The 13778-nt window shown below is 38.0% G+C and overlaps 1 protein-coding gene across 1 annotated transcript; it reads left to right on the top strand.

Annotated features, from left to right (window-relative positions):
• The first annotated feature begins 5022 nt into the window (after positions 1-5022).
• LOC132559329 (protein-L-histidine N-pros-methyltransferase-like) lies at positions 5023-12948 on the top strand. Its single transcript, XM_060223940.1, has 6 exons — positions 5023-5228; positions 6624-6814; positions 7033-7133; positions 10044-10152; positions 11751-11932; positions 12233-12948. The coding sequence occupies exons 1-6, from the start codon at positions 5058-5060 to the stop codon at positions 12445-12447; spliced, it is 969 nt and encodes a 322-aa protein (XP_060079923.1). The 5' UTR covers positions 5023-5057; the 3' UTR covers positions 12448-12948.
• Positions 12949-13778: the final 830 nt, after the last annotated feature.

Here is a 13778-nt window from a genome sequence, read left to right as displayed (position 1 = left end):
CTTCCGGTACTTTCGGTGACGACCCTTTGGTTCCTACCTCGGTGTTTTTGTATGAAACGTTTGTCACTTCGTTTTCCTTGTAAACTTTTGATTGTTGTAAGCCGTCTATAGTTTTATAATAAATGTTTGTCTCTCCAAACAGTTATATCTCGACATTTGTGTCTGTAGTTTCATCATCATCAACAAGCAACATAAACGTGATTAAATTCAATCACTTCGTCATAATTCACTCAAAACAACGCCATTTTATTATCTTTGAGTAAATAGATTCTACTTCCGGTCAATCAATATATCAACACGTTTCGTTATCTCTGGAATATTTTGGTCATACGTTGTAAATTTGATGGTCAGCAAGTGATTGAAACGGACTTGTCATGGGGAAAAATACATTTCAATCGATGATTAAGGTAAACACGTCGATTTAATTGCTAGGCCTAAGATGCATCACTCTGACGTAATTGTCTATTTTAATACATATTATATGACGTAATAATCCTTACCCCATAATCGTCACACGTGCACGGTATTTACACACCAAGAAAGCATCATAAAAACGGCAATATTCCAACATCATATTGATTATCTTTAGCATTAGGAGCGACTGATTTACATAATTTACTCCACAATTAGGCAAAATCCTACAGAGAAGCGTCGAGATTTAGTAAACAATGTTGTGTATGGGCGTTGGAAGATAGTGAGTGACTCAGTGACGTTGACTACAATCTGAATCGACGCAATAAATACATCCTTATGTGATGGGCTAGGGATTTATAAGTCTTATTATAGATCAAAGGCGGACCAACTAATCCGGAATCTAAATTAGAAACCAACCCATGTCCAGAATAGTCTTTTTTAACTACCGATTTCCAGATATAAGAACAAACGTGTTTGGAAAATACAGTGAGATGTTGTTGTGATTAAGTTATCTACCTTGACAGACACGTTTTTACTAAAATAAAGAACGTGAGCTGAAACGTGAAATCTGATATGAGAGGTCTTGAGAATCCCAAACAGAGAGAAAGCTGACAATTACCTACTACCATTGTAGGTAATGTTTCAATGCTTTATTCTTCTTCTGATACGCCATTGAAACAAAATCTGATTGGTGCATATTAAATACGGAATCTCCATATATGGAAATCACTGAATTAATACAGTCATTAGTATTGGAAATCGAATAAATGCACTTTGATCATTTCTATTTCTAATATCAGCGACGTGGCAGGAAAGTTATTAAGTTTAATCATGTTCAATTAAGAACTTTGTGTTTGGTGAGACAAAAACGTTAAAATCGTCCTTCATTACACACCTAAGGCTGAATTAAGCCCAATTCCATGTCCAATAATCACATAGTCGAATGTCATGCAAATAATCACCATTTTCATAAAGAGTGGCACAGTGTCAGCTCTGATTCCATGTGTAGATAATTATTGTTACATATCGATCTGACAGGCAACTTAATTAAAACAGTAATGTGTATTCCGTTAGTGTTTGCTGAATCGGTCTTTTAAGCCCGGTATCTCGAAAGTGTGACGATTACTCAGTATGTAAATGACATATTACATCACGGGATGATAGCCCGACCCGCGGATACAGAGAGGGTAGTCACTGGATGACAGCCCGACCCGGGGACACAGAGAGGGGAGTCACGGGACGAAATCCGGACCTGGGGATACAGAGAGGGTAGTCAAGGATGACAGCCCGACCCGGGGATATAGAGAAGATAGTCACGGGATGACAGCCCGACCCGGGGGTATAGAGAGGGGAATCACGAGACGTCATCCCGACCCGGGAATAGAGAGAGGGGAGTCACGGGATGAGAGCCCGACCCGTGGATATAGAGAGGGGAATCACGGGATGACATTCCGACCCGGGGATATAGAGAAGATAGTCACGGGATGACAGCCCGACCCGGGGGTATAGAGAGGGGAATCACGAGACGTCATCCCGACCCGGGAATAGAGAGAGGGGAGTCACGGGATGAGAGCCCGACCCGTGGATATAGAGAGGGGAATCACGGGATGACATTCCGACCCGGGGATATAGAGAAGATAGTCACGGGATGACAGCCCGACCCGGGGGTATAGAGAGGGGAATCACGAGACGTCATCCCGACCCGGGAATAGAGAGAGGGGAGTCACGGGATGAGAGCCCGACCCGTGGATATAGAGAGGGGAATCACGGGATGACATTCCGACCCGGGGATATAGAGAAGATAGTCACGGGATGACAGCCCGACCCGGGGGTATAGAGAGGGGAATCACGAGACGTCATCCCGACCCGGGAATAGAGAGAGGGGAGTCACGGGATGAGAGCCCGACCCGTGGATATAGAGAGGGGAATCACGGGATGACATTCCGACCCGGGGATACAGAGAGGGTAAGATCCGGAATATGGAGAGGGTATTATATGGACAACACCCGATCCTGGAATAGGGTAAAGAAAGTTACGGGACGTCATCCTGGCCAAAAAAGGGAATAGGGTAAGGGAAGTTACGACACTCTAGGGATTCTGGCATATCCCGACCCTGTGCTAAGATTAAGGGATATCATGGAGAATGGATTGGATATCTCCAAATTTACAAAATCTGGCGAATAAATGTAAATCAACAGTTTGTTCTTTCCAATGGTCATCATCTTGGTAGCCTTATTCCCCACCCAAATAAGATATAAATCAAGTATACTATTTTGTTATTGCTTGAGGCATTTGACCGTCTTTATCACTAGTCCTCCACCTCTGGGTCGCGGGTTCGAGACCTACATGGGGCAGTCGTTAGGAACTGGCCGCAGGTCGTTGGTTTTTCTCCGGGAACTCCGGCATTCCTCCAACACACAAACCTGGCATATCCTTAAATTACCTTAGCTGTTTATCAATGATAAAGATCGCTTCATCTTCGTCATATCAATACTGATACGTTTTAAACCAATTTCTCAAAGCGAGTACACTTTAAAAATATTTAAACGTCGAAAAGGAATCTGCTTCTTATTCCTATGATCGAGAGAGCACTGATTGAAATTGTGACGTTAACTTTTTGATATACAACTCTCTCCGAACACATATGAAATTCAAATTGACATGCAGTTGCTCAACCTTACAGATATATGCGAGATCAGAACAATATACAAAATTGTGTATATCATATACTTGTGTAGAGGTTTACACAGCGGAAGCTGATCGAATGTGACAGATATGACACAGTTTTGTTCTCCGAACCTTAAATATGTCCGAATGCATCACTTCAGCTTGGAATGGTGATCAGTATGCAGAGATTTGACCTACATTTCTGTATTTTTTTTTCTGACAGAAATTATTCAAATACCGGCAAGATAAAGGAACTAGTAATGTAAAACCTCTCTTTATCTACCAACAAAATTATATATCAACTACAAACATCCTTGGTTCACGTATTTCTTCTTTAAAGCAGTTTACTTTCACCCTGCTTTATTATCGTGTAATTAAAACACGTGATTTTTCTCTCGTTATTTGTACGGAATCTGTATGTTTTGCGCGCTAGTTAATCAGTTCACATGTACTCAACAAAGTAGGGGTTACATATGCTCCGCTTGTAATTACAAACTAATAAGTCATTTATCTCATAGATTGCCGAGATAATGTTCAAAGTGCGTGTATCATTATCACGTCTTTGATGCCTTAATTACATAACAATTTGATAAGTGTCTAAATCACTATAATTTTTGTTGACTAAAAGTTCAATATTCACGAAAAAAATCCATTAGTGTCATAAAATAAGACAATATCGGTTCTTTGTTAACGTACTTTTCTCTGAACAGGAAACGTACTAAGCTAAGCAAATCTCCTGAAAAAAAAACCTAACAAACATGTATTCCATGTGAAACGTGATTAAAAACTAGTACAAAAATTAAGAAAAAAATTATAAGTCGACTTCATACAATTGGTTCTTTGTGTATTCTGATACAGGTGTACTTTTCGGATTATGATATAGGTAGTGTGATGTGAATTGTGATACAGACGGCGCTATGTGGATTATGGTTTTGTGTGGATTGTGATATTGATGGTGTTGATGGATTTTGACATAGTTGATGCTATGTGGATTGTGATTTGCGTGGATTGTGATATTGATGGTGTTCATGGATTTTGATATAGTCGTCACTATGTGGATTGTGGTTTGCGTGGATTGTGATATTGATGGTGTTGATGGATTTTGATATAGTTGATGCTATGTGGATTGTGGTGTTCCGTGGATTGTGATATTGGTGGTGTTGATGGATTTTGATATCGTTGATGCTGTGTAGATTGTGATGTATGGATTTCGATATATGGATGCAACCACAGCTTTGTGAATTGTAGATATTGAGTTTCTGTTTGGATTGTGATAAACTGTGACAAATGCGATACTGTGTTGATTATGATATACCGGGTAGGTGGTGCTGTGTGGGATGTGTCATAGGTTTTATGGATTGTTATACACGCTGTGCTTTGTGTGTTTTTGACTGGTATAATGGTGCGCTGTGTGGATTATGATATATGTTTGGATTATGATATATCTGGTGTTTTAGTGTTTACGAGGTTGTACTCCCTAGGTTGTAATATGGTACACTTTATGTGTCTATTGGTGACTCATGTATGGTAGTGCTGTGTGTGCCTGTTTACTATTTGATAAAATGTGAAATGAATTTTCTGACGTAAATTGTTTTGAGGATCAGAAAATCCCCTGGAAATCGAGTTATATAGGTACCAATATTAAAATATCGTTGAAAAACTTAAACCGGAAGTGAAATTGTCTTCTCGAGGATAAGCATTTCCGGTTCTGTGTGTCAACTCGTGTGATATATTATTCATCCAAAGAAGAAAACAAAAGCTTATATTAAAAATTTCCTAACGTAAAGAAATGCCGTCAAAGGTTTTTTTTAAGAATTGAAGAATTCTCTATCAGTTACAATGCATCTACAAATGACAAATATGACGTCCACTCTAGTCCTCTACATCACTACACCGTACGAAGGGCAGTAACTCGTACACATTTGTTGAAACCGGAAGTATATGTTTTTTTGTATTCCGTATACAAACACACGTGGATGGTTGGACTGATCTTCGCCTTGGTGTATCTCCATGTGTGCTTCCCTGCAGCTCTCGGAATGACAGGAGAGGGCTATTCTCCGGCCCGACAAATACGGAACCCCATGCTGAGAGCTGTGTACAATAGACTCCAGGAAGACCAGAGACATCAGAAAGACAGACACGATTACGTTAGTTGCGTTTCTGTAATTCATCATTTATAATTAATTACTATCAACGTAATGATTAGAATCGACTAAAGAGCTTATACAGAACAGTTAGATCTTAATCCTACGCGACATGCTACGTACATGGTTTTTCATTTGTGCTTGTCCAATGTTGTAAGGGAAGTAACTCAAAGAAGTATACGGATTACTAAAGAGTGGTACACCCTTAGAAATATGATGGCTTTCATAGGCGTTATGCAGAATTCACATAGTAAATGGTCTCTTTAAACTGATATAAAGATATACTGTATGTCAATAGAAGATCTCCAAAAACCTTTATTTAATAAGTTTGTAAAAACAGCTGATCGTGTCTCAGGATTTTATTAGATTCAATATATTGTGTTGTTATCCTCATTTGGAATATACTAAACAGGACCCACTGAATTTTTCTCTTTAGATTATAAGTGTTATCCTTTGGTGGTCTCTTTAGGCAGGTTATATATACCATATAATAATCAATGTGTGGTCTCCCTAAGATTATGAAATCGAACCAATGGATAGTCTTGTTTGATATGTTAAGTATATACTGAACACCTAATGGATGATCTCTTTCGACAAGTTATTTAGCATATTCATTGGTTGGTCTCTTTAGACGGGTTCTTTTGTATACTCATTTTTATATCTTTAGCCAGGTTATTTTGTATGCTCATTTTTAGGTCTCTTTAGACAGGTTATTTTGTTATTCATTTATTGGTCTCTTTAGACAGGTTATTTTCTATACTGATTTTTGTCATCGCTTTAGACAGGTTATTTTTTATGCGTATTGTTTGGTCTCTTCAGACAGATATCTGAACTGAATTATCACTTAACCTTTGATTAAATTGTATAAATCATCAGGTTTATTTAGCTCCCTATTTCTGTCGTGTCATTTTTTTGTTAAAAGTCAGTTTGGAATGTCTGAACTCCCTTGTGAATTTCCATACTTCGGACTTCCATGGTCATTGCTGACTCCTGTACAAACAAAACCGAACTACATGATGCAGTTTACTTAATAGGTTACATTATACTGTGATGTATATATTACTGTATAATGTCATATTGTTGTAGCTGACAGTTTACCTACATAGGTTATTGGTGTTGATGATACACTGATGATGCCTGAGAATTACCACCATGCTTGTAGAATTTAAGCAAAAAAAATTCAAAAAGTTAAACCGTTTAAAAGCAGTTATTATTATTTTTTTTATTATTCTGCCGGTGATGGAACATGAGATCTCTGGCTTTTTGGTTCTCTGGCTCATTGGAGTACCCATGTTTGTTTAAAGCACTTTAACAGCATGCATTTTACATATAGTTTTAAGTTCATCATTTGTGTAACTATGTAGCTTTGTCTTAACGATCAACCTGACCCTTTTCCAGTGGTATTCCATCAACACTACAATACTACCGGAAGGTTTGTGTAATAAAGTCATACAGTTTAACCAGGATGAACAGACAGACCAGTTTCTGGACACCTGTTATGAGAAGGCTGATTGGATATTTACTCAGATAGGCCACTCCCTCTCCAAGTCCCTGCTCAGCTGGTTCATGACTGGAACGTCCGTTAATGGGTAGGTTACTGAGTTTTGTTGCTCCCTTGCCAATAGTATGGAGCTTTTGAAGTAAACTTTAAGAGATTTTTTTTTTTCGTTATCAATTAATTTACAAACAGAAATAAGGATTTTAAAATGGCTACCAGTGTTATTTAAATTATACACAGATTATTCCATGTTTAAAAATTATATGGTTGACAATGTTTAAAACTTTAATTTTTTTTTGTTATTGACAGGTTGTTACATCGAGGCTCTATGTTTGTCTTCTCTGATTCTCAGCTTCAGCAACTCCTACAGATTGATGATTCCTACAGGGGCCAGAGTATGATAGACCTAGGTAAGTAGCTCCGACAAGGGTCAGTGTATCATAGACCTAGGTAAACAGTTCCTACAGGTGACAGTGTATAACAGACCTAGGAAAACAGTTCCTACAGGGGCCAGAGCATGATAGACCTAGGTAAGTAGCTCCGACAGGGTTCAGTGTATCATAGACCTAGGTAAACAGTTCCTACAGGTGACAGTGTATAACAGACCTAGGAAAACAGGTCCTACAGGTGTCAGTGTATGATAGACCTAGCTAAACAGTTCCTACAGGTGTCAGTGTATGACAGACCTAGGTAAACAGTTCCTACAGGTATCAGTGTATGACAGACCTAGGTAAACAGTTCATACAGATGTCAGTGTATGACAGACCTAGGTAAACAGTTCCTACAGGTATCAGTGTATGACAGACCTAGGTAAACAGTTCCTACAGGTATCAGTGTATGACAGACCTAGGTAAACAGTTCATACAGATGTCAGTGTATGATAGACCTATATAAACAGTTCCTACAGGTGTCAGTGTATCATAGACCTAGGTAAACAGATCCTACAGGTGTCAGTGTATGATAGACCTAGGTAAACAGTTCCAAAAGGGTCAGTGTATGAAAGACCTATATAAACAGTTCCTACAGGTGTCAGTGTATGACAGACCTAGGTAAACAGTTTCTACAGGTGTCAGTGTATGACAGACCTAGGTAAACAGTTCCTACAGGTATCAGTGTATGACAGACCTAGGTAAACAGTTTCTACAGGTGTCAGTGTATGACAGACCTAGGTAAACAGTTCCTACAGGTATCAGTGTATGACAGACCTAGGTAAACAGTTCATACAGATGTCAGTGTATGACAGACCTATAGAAACAGTTCCTACAGGTGTCAGTGTATGACAGACCTAGGTAAACAGTTCCTACAGGTGTCAGTGTATGATAGACCTAGGTAAACAGTTCCAAAAGGGTCAGTGTATGAAAGACCTATATAAACAGTTCCTACAGGTGTCAGTGTATGACAGACCTAGGTAAACACTTCCTACAGGTGTCAGTGTATGATAGACCTATATAAACAGTTCCTACAGGTGTCAGTGTATGACAGACCTAGGTAAACAGTTTCTACAGATGTCAGTGTATGACAGACCTAGGTAAACAGTTCCTACAGGTGTCAGTGTATGACAGACCTAGGTAAACAGTTCATACAGATGTCAGTGTATGACAGACCTAGGTAAACAGTTCCTACAGGTGTCAGTGTATGATAGACCTATATAAACAGTTCCTACAGGTGTCAGTGTATCATAGACCTAGATAAACAGTTCCTACAGGTGTCAGTGTATCATAAACCTAGGTAAACAGTTCCTACAGGTGTCAGTGTATGATAGACCTAGGTAAACAGTTCCTACAGGTGTCAGTGTATGATAGACCTAGGTAAACAGGTGTCAGTGTATGATAGACCTAGGTAAACAGTTCCTACAGGTGTCAGTGTATGATAGACCTATATAAACAGTTCCTACAGGTGTCAGTGTATGACAGACCTAGGTAAACAGTTCCTACATATGTCAGTGTATGACAGACCTAGGTAAACAGGTCATACAGGTGTCAGTGTATGATAGACCTCGGTAAACAGTTCCTACAGGTGTCAGTGTATGACAGACCTAGGTTAACAGTTCCTACAGGTGTCAGTGTATGATAGACCTGGTAAAGGTAACAGTTCCTACAGGTGTCAGTTCCTACAGGTGTCAGTGTATGATAGACCTAGGTAAACAGGTGTCAGTGTATGATAGACCTAAGTAAACAGTTCCTACAGGTGTCAGTGTATGACAGACCTAGGTAAACAGTTCCTACAGGTGTCAGTGTATGACAGACCTAGGTTAACAGTTCCTACAGGTGTCAGTGTATGACAGACCTAGGTAAACAGTTCCTACAGGTGTCAGTGTATGACAGACCTAGGTAAACAGTTCCTACAGGTGTCAGTGTATGACAGACCTAGGTAAACAGTTCCTACAGGTGTCAGTGTATGATAGACCTAGGTAAACAGTTCCTACAGGTGTCAGTGTATGACAGACCTAGGTAAACAGTTCCTACAGGTGTCAGTGTATGAGAGACCTATATAAACAGTTCCTACAGGTGTCAGTGTATGACAGACCTAGGTAAACAGTTCCTACAGGTGTCAGTGTATGACAGACCTATATAAACAATTCCTACAGGGGTCAGTGTATGACAGACCTAGGTAAACAGTTCCTACAGGTGTCAGTGTATGACAGACCTAGGTTAACAGTTCCTACAGGTGTCAGTGTATGATAGACCTAGGTAAACAGTTCCTACAGGTGTCAGTGTATGACAGACCTAGGTAAACAGTTCCTACAGGTGTCAGTGTATGATAGACCTAGGTAAACAGTTCATACAGATGTCAGTGTATGACAGACCTAGGTAAACAGTTCCTACAGGTGTCAGTGTATGACAGACCTAGGTAAACAGTTCCTACAGGTGTCAGTGTATGACAGACCTAGGTAAACAGTTCCTACAGGTGTCAGTGTATGACAGACCTAGGTAAACAGTTCCTACAGGTGTCAGTGTATGACAGATGTAGGTAAACAGTTCCTACAGGTGTCAGTGTATGATAGACTTTTCTAAGAAACTTTTACTGAGGTCAGTGTATAGACCAATGCAATCAGTTACAGTTCAGTCTTTCAAGGGTTAGATCTTGATGAGTTTTGATATACCAGAGATTTAATGTTGTATAATTATTCTTTTGAAATATAATTTTAGTTTGTTAAAAAGCATCATTTCAATAGAAGCTAATAGAAATATCAAAGATATGTGATGAAAGAGAAGTTCAGACAGAAGGTTTCAGACAAAAACAGTTTTATTAATTTTAAGATTGTTAACACCATTTTTCCAAAATATTTTCAAGTATCACAATATTGCTTCTTTTGACAGGGGCAGGGGATGGTATGGTGACAGAAAAAATGGCCAAATATTTTGATACTGTATATACAACAGAAGTTTCATTTGCTATGAGATGGCGCCTTCAGGGCAAAGGTTACAGGTAAATATACAGGTGCTATATGGTCAGTTATAACCAGCAGTATGTATTTGTATGAGTTAAGATCAATATACACCTGTCAAAGTCGAAATAGAGTACTTAAGCTGGCATTTTTTTATGCAGACTTGGTCATTATTTACAATGAACATTGAAGTGATTAGACTTGTGTTTTTTGAAAACAATATATATAGAGGATCTTACATGAGTGCCACTCTCGTTCAATAAATTCCATAATACATTGACACGAGTGTAAGATTCTATTTATGACATAACCAACTAAAATGGAAAAATCGCCAGAAAACTACGATTTACTTCCACTATGCAATCAGCTGTTTCTATATAGGTCAAAACCAACGCACAGCAATCATAGTTTTATCCATCCGTGTTGCAAATAGTACCTATTTTCAATGATTGAATAAGAAATTGTTATGTTCTAAAATGATATCGACAAAGTAAAGCATTTTAATTCTATTTAATGCATTTAATGCAAAATAACTTTGAAAAATCACAAAAAAAAAACAAAAAAAATCTTCTGGAAATTCACTTGATATTGGTAACGTGAGGTCACCTCGCCTCGTCATCAATGGTCATCAGGTTCGGTCTAACTGCTCCAGTTACTGCGACATGGGAAAACGAGTCAATTATGTGATAAAAAGTTTTGCTCAACGTATTCTTGTTTGATTGATACTGTATAAGATTCCCCACCTCATCTTCTCTGACTGAAACGAAACGACTTGGTTCAGGGGCAACAGGACCGCCATCCGGAGCGATCGTCTGCTGTTGGGAGGGATCTACCACCTTTTCAATACGATCGTGCTCAAGCTCAATTTGAAAGTCAATCCCACAAAATTCAACATTATAAAATATAGCAAATCCCTGTGGGATTATCTCCTTCACCACATCAGTCCCCTTCTTATCAATAAAAACTGTGTCGCCAATGTTGATCTGGTCAGACATATTTTACTACAGTTTGTTGTCGTAGTAAATAAAAGTAGTACGTTCCCACGGTTTTGACCAATCAGCATGTGTATTACCATTATTATGACATGGGAAAACGGGTCGGTTATGTGATAAATCATTTTATAGCACACCTGGCTGGAAGGGGAGAGGATTTTGACCAAATATGGTTAGAAGAATATTTAAGGGGAAGGAAACATTTTTTGTATAAATTGTGTATAAATTGAGATTCCCACCCCTAAAATATATGGCAATGCTGTCTCATATAAAGCTACATTTACCTGTACAACAGAAAATGATGAGCTGTCATTCTATCAGAATTACTTACCTTGCAATGTCAAAATCAACATGATTGGTAAACCATATGTCTGTCATTCTATCAGAATTACTTACCTTGCACTGCCTAAACAACATGATTGGTAAACCATCTGTCTGTCATTCTATCAGAATTACTTACCTTGCACTAAACAACATGATTGGTAAACCATCTGTCTGTCATTCTATCAGAATTACTTACCTTACACTGCCTAAACAACATGATTGGGAAACTTCATGTCTGAAGGAGATACAATGATAATTACAGTATGTAGATTATGTAGGGGACACACAGTACTACAATTAAAGCCTTATTACCTCTGTTTCAGGTTACTTGATATTGACGAATGGGGTGATGGCAGTAGGAAATATGATTTGATTGGTTGCCTCAATTTATTAGACCGATGTGACAAGCCAATCACAATCCTCCATACCATCAAGAAGTCCCTGACCCCGTCTGGGCAAGCCATTGTAGCAGTGGTGCTTCCCTTCCGTCCATATGTAGAACAAGGTAAGTGTTCCAGTACATCACCTTGATCTTTTCACAAATAAAATCTTTAACACCACGGAGTCGAGCCTCTAGACTTCCAAGAACATCTTGATGTATTACCAAAATGATCCAGAAACACACACAATCTCTTGACACAAAATTGCCATGTTGGCGACATTGATAGCACTGAAATAACATGGGACAACATCTATGCAGAGTAAACAAGATATGTTTACTACTTAGCATAGACCTGTTAGTGGAAAAAGGTGAGTTAATGTCTAAACTTTCTATGCTTATTCTACCTTTGTCTCTCATCAACAGGTTCCGCTGACCACAGACCTACAGAAAACATAAGGATAGAAGGAAAGACATTTGAAGAACAGTGTAAAAATTTCATAGAGAGTGTATTTGAGCCAGCAGGCTTTGTGGTGGAGAAGTTCACCAAACTGCCATACTTATGTGAAGGAGACATGCACCAGTCCTTTTACATGCTGCAAGATGCTGTCTTTGTTCTGAAACTTAAAGAGGATGGATGATTCTTCATAAGAATGTGTTAATGTATATCACCATTTTTTCATGGAAGGGGCCATGCATTCATAGTTCACTTTTTAAAGACATGAATAGTTGTTAAACATGTATTATGTCTGAATAATTTATTTCTTTAGTGTATATGTATATAATTTTCCTTTTTGTTGACAAAAAAGAGGGTGTGCTTGAGTACACGAAAAAAAAAATCATTTTATTGTGATTGACAAAGGTACTTATGTATATGTACAGCTGCTGATGTAATGGACTCTCTTAACAGATAACGGTAGTCTCCTGCACATGCTGTTATGAGTGAAGGACCAATGTGTAACATCATTGTATCTCTAACTGGGAAGGACCAATGTGTAACATCATCATATCTCTAACTGGGCTTGAACTTCATTCATTTTAAAATGGCTTTAAAATTTGAAGTATGGTCCTAATGCCAATCTTTGTCAACCTTTGAGTTTTTTGTGATGGAATTTCAGTAGAATAGAGGTTGGAATTTTGTATTTAGCAAATTAATATATGTGGAATATAAAAATTTGTTTGTTTTGTTGTTGTGGTATCCAAAAACTGAAACAGGCTGTTCCATGGTGGTAGTTATTAAGCTGGAAAACTGAATGTTTTCATTATTCTTGTGTCTGAAAATTTTGTAGTGGATAACAAATGAAACTGTATTGTTACGAAAAAAATTGTAAAAGGGTCAAATTTCTATTTTATTTAGGTTATCAGGTGATAATTACAATTGAACTCTGATAAATTCTACATTACTGATTTTGTTGTCAATAATTCAATTTACTCGAGTTTGATTGTAGTTATCCCAAGATAACATAAACAAATGATAAAGTAGCTTAATCCTTAGATATTGAAGAGATGACAAGGTAGAACAGTGTATAAATCAAAACAAAACTGGGTAGAAAAATTAGCCAGGGACAATGTTTCAAACACACAAGATCTTTTGAAAGGGGCAATACTTCTGACACCACCATATACTTCTGGCACTGCCATTGTGGAAATATGCCTGCCACATATATTTTTGCTGTATTCGGCTGTGACAGAAAACAGCTATATTTTTAGCACATGAATTAATTCTACAGAATTACTTTCTGATATACTTAAATATTTCGTGTAAAAATATAAATAATAAGCTATCTTTTTTACTGTAACAAACAAGTTTATTTGCGAAAATTCATACAAATTGCTTTTTATATCCATTGAAGTGTGAAACTATACTTGTTATTAATTATTCTGATACACATCATCAGGCACAATTAAATGTCAAGGTCAGATAAACAAAGATTGAATAGCCCTAACTAACTGTTGAAGTTGCAGTATGCTT

This window comes from Ylistrum balloti, unplaced genomic scaffold, assembly GCF_031769215.1.
Source record: "Ylistrum balloti isolate Yb309-2 unplaced genomic scaffold, AGI_CSIRO_Ybal_v1 Utg370892, whole genome shotgun sequence".
NCBI classification, from domain to species: Eukaryota; Metazoa; Mollusca; class Bivalvia; order Pectinida; family Pectinidae; genus Ylistrum; species Ylistrum balloti.
Note: the sequence above shows the minus strand (reverse complement) of the source record. Positions and strands in the feature narration are given on the sequence as shown.